The sequence below is a fragment of the Lissotriton vulgaris genome, chromosome 4_1 (genome assembly GCF_964263255.1).
Source record: "Lissotriton vulgaris chromosome 4_1, aLisVul1.2, whole genome shotgun sequence".
Lineage (NCBI taxonomy): Eukaryota > Metazoa > Chordata > Amphibia > Caudata > Salamandridae > Lissotriton > Lissotriton vulgaris.
In genome coordinates this window covers 1,751,666,744-1,751,685,321 of record NC_141691.1, presented here as the reverse complement: position 1 = coordinate 1,751,685,321, position 18,578 = coordinate 1,751,666,744, and the positions used below count along the sequence as shown (strand labels likewise).

The 18,578-nt window shown below is 47.8% G+C and overlaps 1 protein-coding gene across 1 annotated transcript in view; it reads right to left on the bottom strand.

The window, feature by feature from the left end:
* SPAG1 (sperm associated antigen 1) overlaps window positions 1–18,578 on the bottom strand; it is a 1,072,862-nt gene that overhangs the window by 924,927 nt on the left and 129,357 nt on the right. Inside the window, exon 3 of the mRNA XM_086966056.1 lies at window positions 4,431–4,590. Coding sequence (XP_086822182.1) covers window positions 4,431–4,590 — 160 coding nt within the window. The remainder of the gene's footprint in view (window positions 1–4,430; window positions 4,591–18,578) is intronic.

The window sequence follows — 18,578 nt, the reverse complement described above, 5'->3', positions numbered from 1 at the left end:
TCCAATAACCCTACCTCCCGGGTGTTGGTTAACGGCCATAGGTCCTGGAGTTTTCGTCATTCCCGAGGAACGCGCCAGGGCTGTCCACTCTCGCCCCTTCTCTTTGCCCTTAGCAAAGAACCATTGGCGCTGGCGATACAGGAGAGTGAGCGGATACTAGGGCTCCCCTTTACGGGCGAGCAGCATAAGATCTCGCTCTTCGCCGATGATATCCTGCTGTCCGTCGGGACCCGGCACTGTCGCTACCCCATGTCCATTCGGTGCTCTCTGAGTATGAAACAGTGGCGGGGTTAACTTTGACAAGTCCTACATCTTAAATTTGACCTTGCCGCCGGGGGAGGTGCAACAGATCCGGCTGCTTACTCCGCTCCCGTGGACATCATCCTCTCTGCTCTACCTGGGCGTGCGGCTGACCTCTACCATAGGCGCTTTGTTCCAGGCTAACTTCCCCCCGATGCTGGCGTCGATTCGTACGGAACTGGACCGGTGGAAGCCCAAATTTATCTCATGGCTGGGTAGGATTCATGCACTCAAAATGGTTCTCCTACCCAGGCTCCTTTACCTTTTTCAGGCCTTGCCTATCCCGATAGGGCTGGACTACTTTCGTCGGCTGAAGACCGTGATGCTGAAGTATGTCTGGCAAGGCGGTCGGGCGCGGCTTCCGTTTACGGTTCTCCGGCGTCCGCGGTTGGAGGGAGGAGTGGGCTTTCCGGACATGCATTTATACTACAAGGCTGCCCAATTGAGAGTCCTCGTGGAGTGGTCCCAACAGCTTTCGGAGAAGCACTGGCTCCACATGGATCGGAGCGTTGCGGGTCGTTCCATCTGGGATCTGGCCTGGAAGCCTAAGGTGGACCGGCCCAGAAACGCGTACATTAGCACTCCTACCAGCACGGTGTTGAAGGTCTGGGACACGGTGAGTAGCGATGACCGGTGGACCACATTCCCGTCCCCGTTCACCCTGATCCATTTCAATCCGGCCTTTCCCCCGGCGCTGACGGAGGGTCCCTTTGAGACTTGGAGGGAGGGTGGCTGTAGAGCCCTCACCCACCTGTTCCATGGTGCCGAACCCCTCACTTTCCATAACTGTATGAGGGATTATGGTGTTTTGCCGACGGAGCGCTTTAGACACCTTCAGCTCCTGCACTGGGCGACGTCGCCTGGAGTGGTGGATGCCGCTACCAGACCCTTGACGAAATTCGAAACTTTCCTCCTTCGCACATCCACCATGAAGGGGGCGATCTCTTTTCTATATGGGCTGCTGTTAGACACTACCATGTCTCCACGGCCTCGCTATCAGGATCACTGGGAGACCACACTGGGGAGGGACATTTCCGACAGCGAGTGGAGGAGCTTGTGGCGGGACGTGACAGCACATAACCACTCTACCGACCTCAGGGAGGCCCATATGAAGCTCCTATTCGACTGGTACTTGTACCCATGTAAACTACACCGCATATTCCCAACGGCCTCAGATAGATGTTGGCGGGGCTGTGGGATGTTGGGGGACTTCAGCCACATATGGTGGGACTGTCCCACCATCCGGCCGTTCTGGGCCGAGGTTCTCTCCCACATTAAAGATATACTGGGTTACCCACTCCCAAATTCCATGGACTTTGTTTTGCTGGGCCTTAGGGATCCATTGCTTGAACACCAGACTAGGGCTGATAAGCGCATTATGTGGTTATGCTTGGGAGCAGCCATGTTGACTCTGGCAGCCGCTTGGAAAAGCACGTCTGCCCCTGCCGTCTCTTTGTGGCACGCCCGGCTATGGCGCTTTTTGAGTTTGGAGCGGCTCTCAGACATGTTCCTGGGGAATTTTAAAAACTTTATGTTCAACTGGGGCCCCTTGGTGAGGTTTTTGTCCCGAGGCCTGCCTTCGGCAGTTTGCCCGTCAGCACTGCGGGCACTTCATCTCTTCCAAATTTGATTACAGATGTGACTGTTGCGGATTGTGTGAATGTTGGTCGCCACCACTGGGTGGAAGGGGGGTGGTGGGGAGGGAAGGAGGGTAGGGGGTGGTAGTTGGGGAAGTTGTTTTTTTTTCTCTTGTTGCGACTTGCTGTGCTCCCGAGAATGGACATTATGACTTAGAGGGGGCTTGACTTGCTCTTCCCGAGCTGGGGACATTGCATCAACTGTTGGAATTTCCAGGCACAATTTGGACACTGTGATGGACGGGCCTCCTTGTCCGCACTTCTGCTGCTCTACCTGGCTACCGCCCTCTTTGATGCAGGCTTTGATGCCCTATTGCCCCTCCCTTTGCGATCATATTTTTTGGCACCCCCTGTGTGGGGTTATGTGACGGAGTGTCGCCTGTTCTTCTCTCTTTTTTCTTTCTTGATTCCCTTGCTCTGTTCCCCTTCCCCTTTCTATTTTTCACTTTGCATACTATAAATAAAAATTTTATAAAAAAAATATAGAGGGTGAGGTCCGTATCCTACTATGGGACGGGAAAGCAACTCGTATCGCTATGGCAAAATTGACTAGGGGGTGGTACGATGGTGGAATCGCCTTGCCCGACATACAAAAATATTTTTAGGCAGCGCAATTACAGGTGATCAATCAATAGGGCCATCAGCCTGTCGACAATCCAGCGTATCGGATGGACAGACTCGTGTTACACCAGGAGGATTCCTGTAAGCATTATACTCAAGCCATCAACGACTGACGGGACCTTCTTCTCTCGCGGGACACACCTGGCACAGGGCGCTGAAAACCCTGCGTGAAAAGATAAAATCACAAATGACACTCCACTGTGGGATTCAGAAATATTGGGCATGTTAAAATATAGAGCAGGATTTGACAAGAGGGACCTTATTGGTATCTCAAGGGTGGGAGACCTTAGGCCCACGGTCAAAATAATGTAATTTAGGGATTCACACAGAGACCTTCTGCTATTTGCAGGTGCGCCTCACCTTGATGGTGGCTATGCCCAGAGACAAGGTCCTGCAAGAGGCATCACCACTGGAAGAGAGACTATTGGACGACTATATGAGTAGGGGGCGATTTCCCTCACCTATAAAAAGTTGATTAATACTCTCCAGACCCGCTTCTTCCCCTACGCAGCAGTTGGGAGACAGACTTAGATGATCTTGCGGAAGAAGAAAGGCTGCGGCCTCTCCCAGGGAGGTGGTGTTCAGAACACAATTCAGGCTGGTGCAGTTGAAAATATTACATAAGACTCGTATGTCCTATGTCTTATTTCATTCTTCTAGGGACCTCACCAGCGCCATGAAACTGACTCAGTGTACGTGCGCTCTACAAGTTCTTTTAAATTCAAATTCAAATTCCTGTAATGTCCTAGTAAAAACGGGCAGTGCCCGATTCTACTTGTCAGAGGGAATGTGGAGGGGAGTGATCCTTCTTCCATATCATTTGGGATTGTCCAGTGGTCCAGGTTTTCTGGGGCAAGGTTATAAACTATATACATACTGCTTGTGGAACGGTTTTAATGTCTTCAGTCAAATGGTGTCTGTTAAATGTTTGGGAAGCTACAGATTTAAATAGCATTGGAATAAATATGGGTGATAATGGGAATCATGATTTGGACTAGTGCATGGTGGAGGAAACCGTACCATATATGAGCTTGGGCTGCCCTAAAAATGGGAGAACATATGGGGGAAATGGAACACCTATAGAGGGAATCCATGTGCCGGTCCTGTAGTACTAGTTCCCAACATTGCCGACGGGGAACATATCACCACGGAATAACATTGTTCACATTGGAATAATTGATGATATGGATCTTGAGGATGTGCAAATTTGTGGAACTATAATTATTACTGTATATAGTTATGATGGTGTAAATGCTATATATCATAATGTTGAAGTGCCAAATAAAAATATGTCACAAAAAAAATCTTTAACTATAAGGCTAACAAATAATTGTTACCAGGAACAATGTAGCTATTTTTACTTTCAAAAAAGTACTTGTGCAGCTTTGCATACTACTGTGCTAAAACTAACATTAAAGCATTTGGGAGGAATCCTCTTCTCAGATGGCAGATAAATCATCAAAAGACTAAGAACTGATTAAAGGAATTGAGGGGAGAACCGAGACCGAAAAAATATAGCCGATGTGAAGTAAGGAACTACAGCAAATAGAAATCAATTAATTGTGGGAAGCATGCAACTTTAAATACTGTAATCTAAAATCAGATGTCAGCATATTTACGTTAAAGCACTGAAATGGAGAAGTGCTTTGTAAAAGTTAATTCGACTAAATCGGTATAAAATTAGAAGACAGGTATACAAACAATAACTGATGGTAAGGTTTGTACATGGAAAAAAACGAAGACCCTCTTCTACAATAGCAAATGATATACAACTTAGGAACAAATGATAAACCAATTATGAAAGAAAGGGGTTTTCGAGTATTCTGATCTTCTGTAAATATATTAACTTGAATGATTGCATGCACACTGTACCTCAACATCCTCTTCAATATTTTGCCATTCCTTGAAACTAAAACTGGCAGGGGTGGCAGCAGGTGTGTCTTTTCGTAAGGCTCTGCTTTTTGGATTCAAGCTTTCAAGTCTCTTTTCACAGAAATCCGTAAGATCTGGGTAGCAACCTTCTTCACCCGACCTTAAATAAAATGCACAGTTTTAAGGTAAATATATTCATAATAACAAGAAAAACGTAATGCTCTTGTTTCTACTATATCACTAAGAAAGGGGGAGCCCTGGAAACTAAAATACTAATACACTTTATTTTGTTTGTCATGATCAAGTAAGTAAAGGAGGTAGTTACAAAAATATATCCAGATTATGTTACGGAAGGAGCAAACTAAAAGAGAAGACCAAATAACACTGTATATAACTAAGAGTATATGGAACACTTGATTGGTTAAACTATCGACTTTTCTATTTGCTGTATAGCAGGTCTAGATTCATGTCTAATGAAAATTTAGAAATAAAAATGTTATTATGTAATTGGTAGGCTGAAAGGTAATTTTTTATTTTATTAAATAGAAAAAGACACCGAACATGAATGTAGTTTAATCCGTGGCATCACTGTTCTAGATCTATCCTATTAACAAATTACAGCAACAATCTACTAGCCCATGATACCATGCATGGGTAACGCGTCAGAGCCTAGGACAGCATCCTGTGCAGCAGCAAGATGGCTGCATGCTCCCTTCAGATTTCTCAGACTATCCTTGGTTGGCCTAAATTGTACCATGCTCTCTTTTACAGGGCCCAAAATGCACACTTTGGGGTACTGAGCATTACTGTACTACAACATTTCCCATAAAATCACTACATTTTTTATGCATGGTGGGTGTCAGCAAAGGCGAGAGAGTTGGGGGTTCGCTGGGATTTGTATCAATCAGATGTCTGGATGCTACTCTAAGCATATAATACAGAAACGGACTATAATAGGAGGAGTTGTCTAATCTGTGTATAATAAGGAAGGATCCCTCCTGTAATAAAGACCCAAAGGTTTTCAACCACAGCCTTTGTCATCACTGTAGTGACTTCTTTTCTACCGTATGAGTTATTGTGGGGTGGTGTAACAGTGGTAGTTCCAGCAAGTACAGAACAGTAAGATGCCCTCTTTCATTTTATGATTCAGAAAAGGGGGTGGTGATGAACAGAGTGTCTGAATTAAGCAGACCACTCTTACCCAGTCCAAAGATCAGGGCTTGATCCATCACCGTTATTTATCTCACTGCACCATCCCAGCTCAGAACCTGGCTATATGCAAATCAGTCTGTCCCTGGCCCAGTGCATCATGGGAACAGGGCAGACTAAACTACCAAGCCAATTCTTCACCAGAAAGGAGACAAGCTACCGGGGACCAGTTTCTGGCATTTCAGCCTTCTTCGGCCCGGCTTGCTTGAATCCTGATGGTGCAGTGAGAAAGGGACTCATGTCTGAGTATACCCTGCCACACCTATAGTGGCCAAAAACGATTCAGAAAAGGGGGTGGTGATGAACAGAGTGTCTGAATTAAGCAGACCACTCTTACCCAGTCCAAAGATCAGGGCTTGATCCATCACCGTTATTTATCTCACTGCACCATCCCAGCTCAGAACCTGGCTTTCATTTTATGGCATGCATGTCAATCTCTAGTCCTCTTCGGGCATCAACGGATGAATCTTGCACCGTTGATGCTGTGTGTTCTTACGTTGCTAGGTGAAGTAAGAATGGGGTTGGGTGGTACAGTGTTTTGCATACTGTGCTTGTGCACGTAAATAATATAGTTCCTTATCAGGTTCTTCAAAACCACCCTGTTCATAGAGTAGGTTGAGTATTTCCCAACACTGACTAGGTTGGTTAATTGACCATACCGGTCTAACCGGAAGGGACATAAACATTTTGAAAAACTGTTGATTTAGTATCAGAGGAATGTTAAACATTTATAGGATGATCATTTCATTATTCCCAATCTACCGGCTAGGGATAAAAGCAAGACAATCCATCCTTCTGATGGGTGTCTAACGCGGCTATGTTCGTTTTTTTCTATTAACCATGTCTCGGTAAAACCACGTCTAGGCAAAACCCTAAATATTTCACAGATTCCACTGTTCATTCTAGTGGTTACTCAATATCACATCTTTCACTGGTCTGTGTCAAGGGAAATATCATGGATTTTTTTCCAATTTACTTACAAGCCTGAAAGGTACCCACATGTAATGTATGCCCTAGTAACAGGGGATCGATTTTCCTTTAGTTTTCTGAAGTAAGAATTTTTTTTTTTAAGCATTCGTATTATTAGATTTTAAAAACTGTACATAATTAACCTGTTGCTACATGATACATTCGTTCACAGGAACTAATTATGTTACAATTTCCAAAGCAGACTGTATTCACATATGGTTAAATGATTAGATCAGTCTAAAAATGGGCAATATTAGCCTACAGTATTTGATCTTAAATGTTTCATATCTTGCATAATTTGCTCGTTAGAGGGTGACAAAAACCGAAAATAGGAGTCTCATAGAGACAGTATGATCATAAAGTTTGGTAACATTTGTCTGTCTTTATTTGCATCTCAAACAGTGATGACCTTACAGTGACCCAAATGAAGCGCGGACTACATCAAACCGCCAACTGCTTTTTCAGGTGTTTAACAACAGTATTCAGTTGTTTTTCTAAGATATGGAGAGAGAGCAGCACTACAGATTATTTAGACAACAAAATAGATTAGGCTGCTGAAAAGTTGAAGTTATCAAACATTGCGTATTCCATACTCTATGTCTAGAAAGATGAAAAGGAAAGAAAAGAAGATAACATCACAGAGTTAATTGAGTGAAACAGAATTACATAGCATTTACAATATCATTATTGAAGCTTTTTCAGTAAAATAGCATTCTGCCTAAATTAGATGCACACAATGTGACAGGATTTTCTCTGTCAGGGATATGTATGGGTATTTACTGTCCTCCCCTCAATCACACAGCAACATCTACACGGTTGAGTGGTAGATAAAAGCCAGTAATGTTCGATATGAGAAAACATATTTTTCCAATACTAATGTAGATATACACACAAACACCATATAGAGAGCGCGAGACTGACAGAGAGAGAAATTAACTGAGAGACTGACTGAGAGACTGACTGACTGAGAGAGAGACTGACTGACAGAGAGAGCGAGAGACTGACTGAGGGCAAGAGAAACTGACTGAGAGAGAGTCTGACTGACTGAGATAGAGGCTGACTGATTAAGAGAGAGACTGACAGAGAGAGAGAGAGAGAGAGAGAATGATTGACAAAGAGACTGACCGAGAGAGACAGACTGGCTGACACTGACAGAGAGAGTGACTGACAGAGAGAGACTGACTGAAAGAGAGAAACTGACAGAGAGAGAGAGAGAGAGAGAGAGAGAGACTGACAGAGAGAGAGAGACTGACTGACTGCAAGAAAGTGACTGACAAAGAGAGAGACTGACAGAGAGAGACTGACTAAGAGAGAAGGACTGACAGAGGGAGAGACTGACTTACAGATAGCAACACTGACAGAGAGACTGACTGACAGAGAGAGAGAGAGAGAGAGAGAGAGAGAGAGAGAGAGAGAGAGAGATGGAGAGAGAGAGAATGTGATGGAATTTGGGTCAAAGTGTGTATAAAGCTATGCAATGACGCTTAAGATTGCTATTGTCTGCTAATACAAATTTTTTATCAAAATGTGCTCTTTGTAGTTACATATGCTTTTGAAATACAGCAGTGTCTTAATGTCTCATATTTTGAAACAGGTTTGATCTTGTTTTTTACTCTGCCCCGCCCCCCCCCGCCCCTGTCCCCGAGCCCCCCTCTGACCCCACCTTTACCAGTGTGGCCCTCGGCCACAAACCACACTGTAATTTTGTCCCCCCATAAAGTTTGTGAGTACCCATGGATTAGACCATACGTTTTCAGAAAATTCAGTGTTTAAGATGTAGATGTGCTTTCTAGTGGGTTGTAAATTGCTCACCATAATATAAAGGTTAGAGATATGTTTTCTTTGTCTGGCGTAGTGAGAAAGATTTCCTTTGGGGTCGTTTCTTCACCTCCTTTTTTTTAAACTTCTTTTGAATTCATCCAGTGTGGTAGGCGGTGGAGTCACAATTTATCAAGATTCATAATGCAAGAACACTACTGAACACTTCCCCATATAGAAATAGTTCCCCAAACAAGAGAGGCTCAGGTGATCTCCATCCAATGCAACCAGGGTCTGTAACCGCAGGAAGGAAATTGGGGATAAAAATAATTAGTGCCTGTGGGGATGGAAATGTTGTCATACCTCCTTCGCTAAATATAATTTTCCAATATTGTAGCAAAATGGCTATGGCGGGTATTGGTTTGTGATTTAGGGAGTCAAAAAATGAATGTTTTTAAAAAGTATAGTTGAGTAATCCTCTTTCAAACTACCTAGGGTTTATTAGGGATGGTGATGCCAGTCAAACACAGGGCATAGTTGGTGTCAAATACATTGTTTTCTACACTGGAAAATCTCAAATCACCATCTATTAGACATTTATATAATGTGGTCCTATGTACTCTGGGGTCTTGCTAATCCAAATGAATGCATTCAATTTGCATTGCATTTGTATCAATATATCATTAGGAAACCTAAAAGGCAAAGTTTTTTCTACGTTGAGTAATCTTGGCAAGAAAATAATTTTTATACTTGTAATTTGTCCCAGTGAGGCGATTTCAAGCTTGAGCCATCTATAAAAATGTTTGTACCAAAAATTAAATAATGGAGGAAATTTGCATGTATATCTATATATGATTGTGTTGGGAAGATTAACTCCCAAATATTTAATGGGTCCTAAAGTCCAACTCAGACCATGATTGTACAGTCTAGCACCAATATAAGGGATTCAATAAACCCAACCCCAGTCATTTTGCGCAATTTATTTAAAAAACAGAGAACTTAGTAAATCTGCATGATTCTTCAATAACTGCTGGTAGTGAGTGACCTCTTAGATTCGACTAGCTAACTAGCACGTAATCTGCAAACATGGAAAGCTTGTTCATCTTTTGATTCACTAAGAGACCAACTGTGTTAGGGTTGTGTTTATGTTAAGCATTAATGGTTCCATTGTAAAAGCGTATAAAATGAGACTATGGGGACCCTTGTTGTGTGCCCCTGGAAAAGAGAATGGGAGGTGGATATTCTCCATACATTTTTATTTTAGCTGAGTGTGAGAAATTGGCCCGATATGCAGTGCTCACTATTCTAGTGATCGCTATGCATCGGTCCAAACGACCCTTATGGTGATTGGTTGTAAGTCAACCTTAGACCAGCTATCCTAGTAGCGTGGATACGAGCAGTCTTCGGGCTAAACTCTAGAGGGCGTGTTAAGCCAGCTGTTATACCATCGCATACCCCTTGAACACCAAGTGAAAGGACACCACACAAGTGTTATGAAAATAAACAGTGTATTTATTAGAATCACAACAGCCCTGTACTATTTATGAGGACAAGGTACTAAGCACACAACAAAACTCTTAGGAAAATACTTCACGTGCACAATCTATACAAGTGCCCGAGGGCACGGAAAGTTAGTGGTCTCGGGCGAACCCGATAAGGTAAGTCGGAAGCGATAAGGACTCGGGACCCTTAGATACTGAGGCTATGCAGGCACCGAAATGCCGAAGTTACCTAGCCCGGGGGCTGCGGCTGCACAAGTCTTTACAGACGTCGGGAGTCCTCGCTGACGAACCAGGAGCCGGAAGGAAGGAGTTGCTGGCCGGCGACCAGTGGAGATAGTTCGTAGAGATCCAAGCCTGGATCAGAGATGGATGACACCTGAAAGCAGAGGGGCCCAAGTTCGTAACTACTAGCCAGTAGTCAGAGGGCACCAGGAGGGCACCGGATGATCGTCACCTCGACTAGGTGAGTGGGCGACGCTAGGCTCTGAAGTCTCACGGAGCAGGAGGCGTTGTCGGCGACCAGGATGGAGGTGCGAGCTGTCCCACGAAGGTTGATGCTGTCGGCGTCGCTGGGCCCAGGGTTGGGGCAACAAGCCTTGGCAAATTCAGGGCCACGTGGTGGACCTAAAATGGCGTCTTGAGTGGACCAGGAGGGTCCGGGGTGCTCCTCTCTCAGAAGGGAGCAAAAACCGGTCTGGAGCAACCAGACCAACAGCGTTGGTTGTCGGGCGTCGTCAAGAAGGTTAAGGCCAGCGGCTAGTAACCAGACAACGTGCTGAACAGCAAAGAGCAGAAGGGCCCCACGCAGATCGTGGAGATGCTGGGAGGCTGCACTTCGGTGCTGGAGCTGCTCAGGGTCCCCCTTCTCGGACCCCAGCGCACTCACCAGAGGATCCCTCAGTGGTCGTGCTGGTTTAAGAAATCGTGCAGGTTTGGAAGATGGCCGGTCCCTCGAGGTCTCGTCGCACCCACAGATCTCAGCTGAGCTGACGATGTGGGTAGAGGTCAGAGGTGCCAGGGAAGCCGGTTCTCGTCGAGCTGGGCAGTCGGATTCCTGACGAAGGACGTGCAGCAAACCGCAGAGTTCTTAGATGGTGCCTGCGGATGCAGGGTGACTACTCCTTAGCCACAAGGGAGAAATCTTGAGAAGAAGTCGAGAGTTCCTTTCGTAGAAAGTATTCTTGATTCAAAGATGATCTAATTTGGAAGGGTCCCCGCTCCTGCCTTTATCCTAAAGAAAGGGGTGGGTACGTGACTAGGTCCTGCCCTAGGGGTGGGACCAGGAAGGGGGGTAGTTACACCCCTCTCCCATGCCGGACTTTCCCCGGTCAGGGGCTGGTGTGCCCCTGGAACTGGTTCCAGCCGGCAGATGCGTAGTGAGCACCGGGGTGCCACTCCGCAGTCACCTTCCTGTAAAGCCCTGCCTACCCAGGATACACAAAACCCTGTCTGGGATGGTGCGAGCACCGCCCCGGACAGGAAACCCTTTGTCCAAGCTCTCCTCGCTGGAAGGACTCCCAGCAGCAGGAGGTCAGACTCGTGTCTGTGGTGGCAGCATCCATTTTGTGGAGCTGAGGCTTCAGTTAACTTTAACCGGGGTTCACAGTTACGTACATGTCGTGTCCCTCTAGAAGGGTGGAATGCTAACCCCGTCGCCAGCATTGGTGAGGGGTCAGCATCCCGATTCGTATGACACCTTACTCGACATGTCTTGATAACGCGATACCGAAGTTACCAATATGGTACGCGTTATCATGGAACAGCCATTGGGTCTTGGTTCCGCAAGCTGCAACCGGGCTCGGCTCGTGCCAGAGCCCAATTCACACGATTCCACGCACTCTGCCTTCAGGATTGTCAAGGCCTGCCATAGGAGTGGCTGATAGGAATTCGGGTGTCCATCTGAGGGTTAGATATAGGTATACTATATCTAAAGCAAAGGGCGAGTACGCTCAGTTGCCCCAGCTGTCGCGCAGCCAGTTGTGTCAGATTTAGATGGCCATCCAGGGGTGGCATAATACATGCTTCAGCCCCTGGTAGGCCCTGGGTACACCGATGCCCTGAGTTACAGGGTCTGACAAGGTGGCCCAGTTCCAATTGGGTAATGCACCTAAGGTACACATCAATTTAGCGAGAGAACAGCTAGGCTGTGGGTCTGATGGGCAGGCCCACAGCCCGAGAAAGTCGTAAACCAGTGAAACAAAAGCAAAAAATCTGGGTGATCATAGGATTGCAGACCCTACTCTCCTACATGACCCCCCCCCCAAACGTTGGGACAATAAACTAACCTTGACCAGGTGAGTCTTCTTGTACTAAGTGGAAATACCTGGAGAGCCCATCTGCATTGCCATGATCAGTGCCAGGTCTATGCTCCACTGTGAAGTCCATCCCCTGTAGGGAAATGGACCACCTAAGCAGTTTGGGGTTTTCACCCTTCATCTGATTTAGCCATAAGAGGGGCTTATGGTCGGTCTGAATCTTGAAATGAGTGCCAAACAAGTATGGCCTCAGTTTCTTCAGGGCCCAAACCACAGCAAAGGCCTCCCTCTCAATAGCTGACCAATTTTTAGGTCTCGCCTGTCGATGCGCATGCGCATCGAGCAAGGCGAGAGTATTGCGAGTTATCCACTCTTTATCTACACTGCAAGGAATCGTGGCGATTCCTTGCAGTGCCCGTGACTTTTAAGGTCAATGCGCATGCGCATTAAGCTTATGCGCATGCGCATTGACCTTAAAAGTCACGGGCGCCTGCATGTCCGTCTTTGTTTACCCGCTCCGCCCCCTTCCCGCCGTCTCGCATTTCCCCCTGCCGCATCAAAGGCTTTCACGGCCGGCCGGCCATGCTTTCAGTTTCACGACCGGCCGGCCGTGTCAATTACATTTCTCTCCCCGCTCCGCCCCCTGCTGCGGCCGTGTCGCACTTCTCCTCCCCCCCCTCCCCACAGCAATGCCCTCCGTCTTGTTTGTTGCAGTCTGTCTTCCTTTTGTCTCTCCCTATCCCTCTTACTTCACCTCATTCTCTCCCCTTCCCTCTGCCTCGCCATCTCTTCTTTCCCTCTCGATTCCCCGTGTTTCCTCCTTTCCCCCGCCTCACTCTCTTCACTATATGTCTCACTCCTGATGTTATTAGGTTGAAGATATTTCAGTGACATATATATTTTAAACAGAACGCGGTATTCCACAACATCGTTATCTTTCCTGAAATTGTATTTTTTTTTATAAAATAGAAGCTTGTGTAAAAAAAACGCTGCACATAGAGGGTACGTGCACTGTTGTTGTCCCGATACTGCCTTCAGAGACAGTCTGAGAGTTGCATTAAACCTCCACTTGTTTGGCGAGTGCGCAGAACATCCTGTTCCTTCTGGGCCGCCAACGGCTGAAGCTCGGCCTCTACTGCCCCCTGCTGGTATCAGGCGCTTCGGACAAGAACGTGATGACAGAAAGCTTAAATGAATCAGGGCCGCTGCTCCGGCGGCCCATTGTTATTTTTTTCTGATCGCGTGATTGGATAAAGGCACCAAACGTATATAAATACGACCCCACAGTCCAGCCATAAATGACGCGGGGAGTCGCATAGGAACAGAAGCAAACTCAGACCAATTTCATCTCCATGGGCCTCACTGGCGGGTGCGGCTCGAATTTTAATTCCACGGTGAGCACAAGACCTCTTCTGTTCGTCCGTATTACTTGGAGCGAATAACTTAAAACTGAAAACACATGGAGGGTGAAATGAATTAATCATGATGACCACCGGCATTGGCTTAGCTATCATTCCATTCCATCGTTTTTTGCTCATTGTGCCGTTACAGACAGTATAGGCACTCATGCTTGTCCGCATTTACATTCAGCGTGCTGGTGCATGAAATCCTAATTTGTTTTAACAGTTTGAGGGAGCGGCCGCAGGGATATATGATTTTTTTCTCCTTTGGGTGCAAGTAGTGGAAGCACGCCCTCTACTGCCTCCTGCTGGTACTAGTAGGAGCAGCTCCTTAGCAGCTATGAAGATGCAAGGCCCCTCCCTACTTTCTGCCCTGGCCCCTCCCCCTCTCCTTGAGGTGAGCTCGGCATCACCCTCGCTCATAGCCTCGAATCCATCACCCTGCTTCCAGTATGCACACCCCGAGCACGTCCTCTAAACACATTTCCATTCTGTCCATTCCTATGCATCATTCATTTATCACGCAGACACCTCTCAGATCTGTTTCAAAGCCAAACTGCAACTTTCTTGCACTCTCACTCATCCTCACTCACCCTCAACCCCTCACCCTCACTCACCCTCAACCCCTCACCCTCACTCACCCTCAACCCCTCACCCTAACTCACCCTCAACCCCTCACCCTAACTCACCCTCACCCTCACTCACCCTCAACCCCTCACTCACCCTCAATCACCCTCAACCCCTCACCCTCACTCACCCTCAACCCCTCACTCACCCTCAACCCCTCACTCACCCTCACACTCACTCACCCTCACTCACCCTCACTCACCCTCACTCACCCTCACCCTCACTCACCCTCACTCACCCTCACCCTCACTCACCCTCACTCACCCTCAACTCCTCACTCACCCTCAACCCCTCACCCTCACCCTCACTCACCCTCAACCCCTCACTCACCCTCACTCTCACTCCTCACTCCCCCTCACTCACCCTCAACCCCTCACCCTCACTCACCCTCAACCCCTCACCCTCACTCACCCTCAACCCCTCACCCTCAACCCCTCACCCTCACCCTCACTCACCCTCAACCCCTCACCCTCACTCACCCTCACTCACCCTCACTCACCCTCACCCACCCTCACTCACCCTCACCCTCACTCACCCTCACCCACCCTCACCCTCACTCACCCTCACTCACCCTCACCCACCCTCACTCACCCTCACTCACCCTCACCCTCACTCACCCTCACTCACCCTCACTCTCACTCACCCTCACTCACCCTCACTCACCCTCACTCACCCTCACCCTCAACCCCTCACCCTCACTCACCCTCAACCCCTCACTCACCCTCACTCACCCTCACCCTCACTCACCCTCACTCACCCTCAACCCCTCACCCTCACACAGTGCAATAGGTCTCGGAGCATTTGAGTTAGAGCTTTTAGAAATGTTTATGGCTTTTTTTTTAATTCTTTAGCATTGGCTACAGGAAACAAAAATGCTAAAGATTTACAAAAAAACCCATAAACAATTCTAAAAGCACTAACTCTAATGCTGCGAGACCTATTGCATTTCCAATGCTTGTTCTCTCTGGGGGTCAGCCGTCTGCTTATAAAAGCAATGGGCTGGTCATTACCATCAAAATTCAGTTGAGCTAGAACAGCTCCCACACCCAACTCAGAAGCATCTGTTTGGACAATGAATGGTTTGGAGTAGTCTGGACTCTTGAGGATAGGTGCCGTGCACATGGCCTGCTTTAGGTCATCGAATGCTTTTTGACAGCTTGCTGTCCACTGAACCTTTTTTGGCATCTTCTTACTTGTCAGTTCATTAAGTGGAGTCACAATCGATCCATAATTTCTGACAAACCTTCGGTAGTAACCAGTCAGGCCCAAGAAAGCTCGAACCTGAGTCTGAGTGGTTGGAGGAGCCCAGTCCCTGATTGACTGTATCTTGCTCTCCAGTGGTTGAACTTGGCCTCCACCTACAAGGTGGCCCAAGTATACAACCTGTGTCTGCCCTATCTGGCACTTGGTGGCCTTGATAGTGAGGCCTGCTGCTTGCAGAGCCTCTAACACTTTCCTCAGGTGGACCAGGTGATCCTCCCAGGTGGAGCTAAAGACAGCAATATCGTCAAGATACGCCGCACAGAAGTCATCCAGCCCAGTGAGAACGTGATTCACCAGCCTTTGGAAGGTGGCAGGTGCATTTTTCAAACCAAAGGGCATTACCACAAACTGATAATGCCCACCAGGGGTAGAAAATGCGGTCTTGGGCTTGGCGTCCTCAGCTAACCTGATTTGCCAATACCCAGCTGTCAGGTCAAACGTACTTAAGTAGTTGGCAGAAGCCAATCTATCTATAAGCTCATCTGCCCTTGGTATTGGGTGGGCATCAGTCTTAGTGACTGCATTGAGACCCCTGTAGTCTACGCAGAACCTCATCTCTTTCTTACCACCCTGGGTGTGAGGTTTCGGCACCAGAACTACGGGACTAGCCCAAGGGCTATCCGAGGGTTCAATGACTCCCAACTCCAACATTTTCTGCACTTCACTTTTGATGCAGTCTCTAACGTGATCGGGCTGCCTGTAGATTTTACTCTTGACGGGCAAGCTGTCACCAGTGTCAACCTCATGGGTACACCAATTGGTCTGACTGGGTGTTAGAGAGAACATATGCCGGAAGGATTGAAGAACCTGTTTACAATCCTTCTGTTGATGTTCAGAGAGGCTGCCACAAAAGACAACACCGTCTACTGACCCATCGTCAGGATTCTGAGTGAGCAGGTCTGCGAGAGGGTCACTCTCTTCCTCCTGTCCCTCATCTATGGCCATGAGCAAGCTCATGTCCTTCCTGTCGACATATGCTTTGAGCCTGTTGACATGGAGCACCCTGTGGGGGCTCCTGGGAGTTCCAAGGTCCACCAGGTAGGTGACCTCTCCCTTTTTCTCTAGGATGGTGTAGGGCCCAGACCATTTGTCTTTGAGTGCTGCTGGGGCCACTGGCTCCAACACCCACACCTTCTGTCCAGGCTGATTAACAGTCAGGACAGCCTTTTGGTCATGCCAAGCTTTTTGGGGTTCTTGGCTGGCCTTAAGGTTTTCGGATGCCTTCTCCATGTATTCAGCCATCCGGGAGCGGAGGCCAAGCACATAGTCCACTATGCTGGTTGCAGGCTTTTTGAGAGGTCTCTCCCATCCTTCCTTCACCAAACACAGGGGTCCTCTTACAGGATGTCCGTACAAAAGCTCAAAAGGGCTGTACCCAACCCCCTTCTGTGGGACTTCTCTATAAGCGAATAAAAGGCAGGGAATCAGGACGTCCCATCTACGCCGGAGCTTTTCAGGTAGTCCATGAATCATCCCTTTCAGGGTCCTGTTGAACCTTTCAACAAGCCCATTGCATTGTGGGTGATAGGGTGTAGTGAACTTGTAGTTGACACCACATTCCTTCCACATAGCAGTCAAGTAACTCGACATGAAGTTTGCACCTCTGTCAGAGACAACCTCCTTAGGGAAGCCCACTCTGGAGAACACTCCAACTAGGGCTCTTGCCACAACAGGTGCTGTAGTGGTCCTAAGGGGAATAGCTTCAGGATACCTGGTGGCATGATCCACTACCACCAGTATAAACTTGTGCCCTGATGCTGTCTGGGGTTCCATTGGACCGACAATGTCAATCCCCACTCGTTCAAAGGGCACCCCCACCACAGGCATTGGTATAAGGTGGGCCTTTGTCGTGCCACCTGACTTACCACTGGCTTGGCAAGTGACACAGGAGCGACAAAACTCCTTGGTATCTTCGTTCATGTGAGGCCAGTGAAAGTGTGAGACAAGCCTGTCACACGTCTTTGTCTGGCCTAAGTGTCCTGCTAAGGGAATCTCGTGGGCCAAGGTAAGAAGGAAACCACGCTGAGACAAGGGGATAACCAGCCTGCTGGTCATGCCAGGCTTGGGGTCTCTTGCCTCAGTGTACAGGAGTCCATCCTCCCAGTATACCTTGTGGGTACCTGTGGCGTTCCCAGCAGCCTCAGCAGCAGCCTGCTGTCTGAGGGGTTCAAGGGAAGGGCAGTCTAACTGGTCCTTCCCCAGGTCTTCTCGTGTGGGTCCCCCTGAGCCCAGAAACTCAACTTGATCAAGTTCGAGTTCTTTAGGTTCAGTTTCCCGCAATTCCCGGAGGTCAGCCTCCTCTGAGACCTGATCCTCGACCTGGGGCAAGGGGGAAGGCGATGCCTTAACACAACTGCTCTTCTTCTTGGGAGGTGTCTGGTCCGTTGTTCCAGGATCCAGCACCGGTTCAGTGGGGCATCTTCTGACCTGTGACCTAGTCACAGCAAGCACATGTGCTGGCAAGCCTAACATTTCCATGTGAGTCCGGTGCTCCACTTCTGACCATTGCGATGACTCCAAATCATTGCCCAACAAACAATCCACTGGGAGGTCTGAACTAACAACAACCTTTTTCTGGCCATTTACCCCTCCCCAGGAGAAAGCAACAATCGCCATACTATGACTGGTAGTGACGTTGCTGGCATTGGTCACCAGGAATTCTGTACCTGGCATGATCTGTCCAGGGTCCACAAAGTTAGGCGTCACCATGGTGACACTGGCACAAGTGTCCCTATAGGCCTGAGCCATTTTTCCATTTATTAAAGGCGTCTGTCGGTATTTGCCCAAAGTATTGGGACTGACATCGGGGGATATATCCACATCCCCCGTACAGACAAGGACAGCCTGAGTGAGTGTGCCAACTAAGTTGTCACGTCCCTCAGAACCCAAGGTTAACCCAACTAATCCCTTGGGAGGTGCACTACTACTGCTGGCTGTACTAGGGGGCACAGGTGCCTTAGGGGCTGCAGTAGCAGGAGTCTGCCCTCCTTTCTTGGTGCACTCACTAAACCAGTGAGTTTTACTTTTACAGTATTGGCACCACCTTTTTGATTGGCCTTCTTGATTCTTCTTTTTCTGGGAAGCCTGACCCCCCCCCCTCTTTGGGTGGTTGGGGACCTGTCGAAGACTTCTGGTCATTTTGTTCACCCTTAGAATCTTTACCCT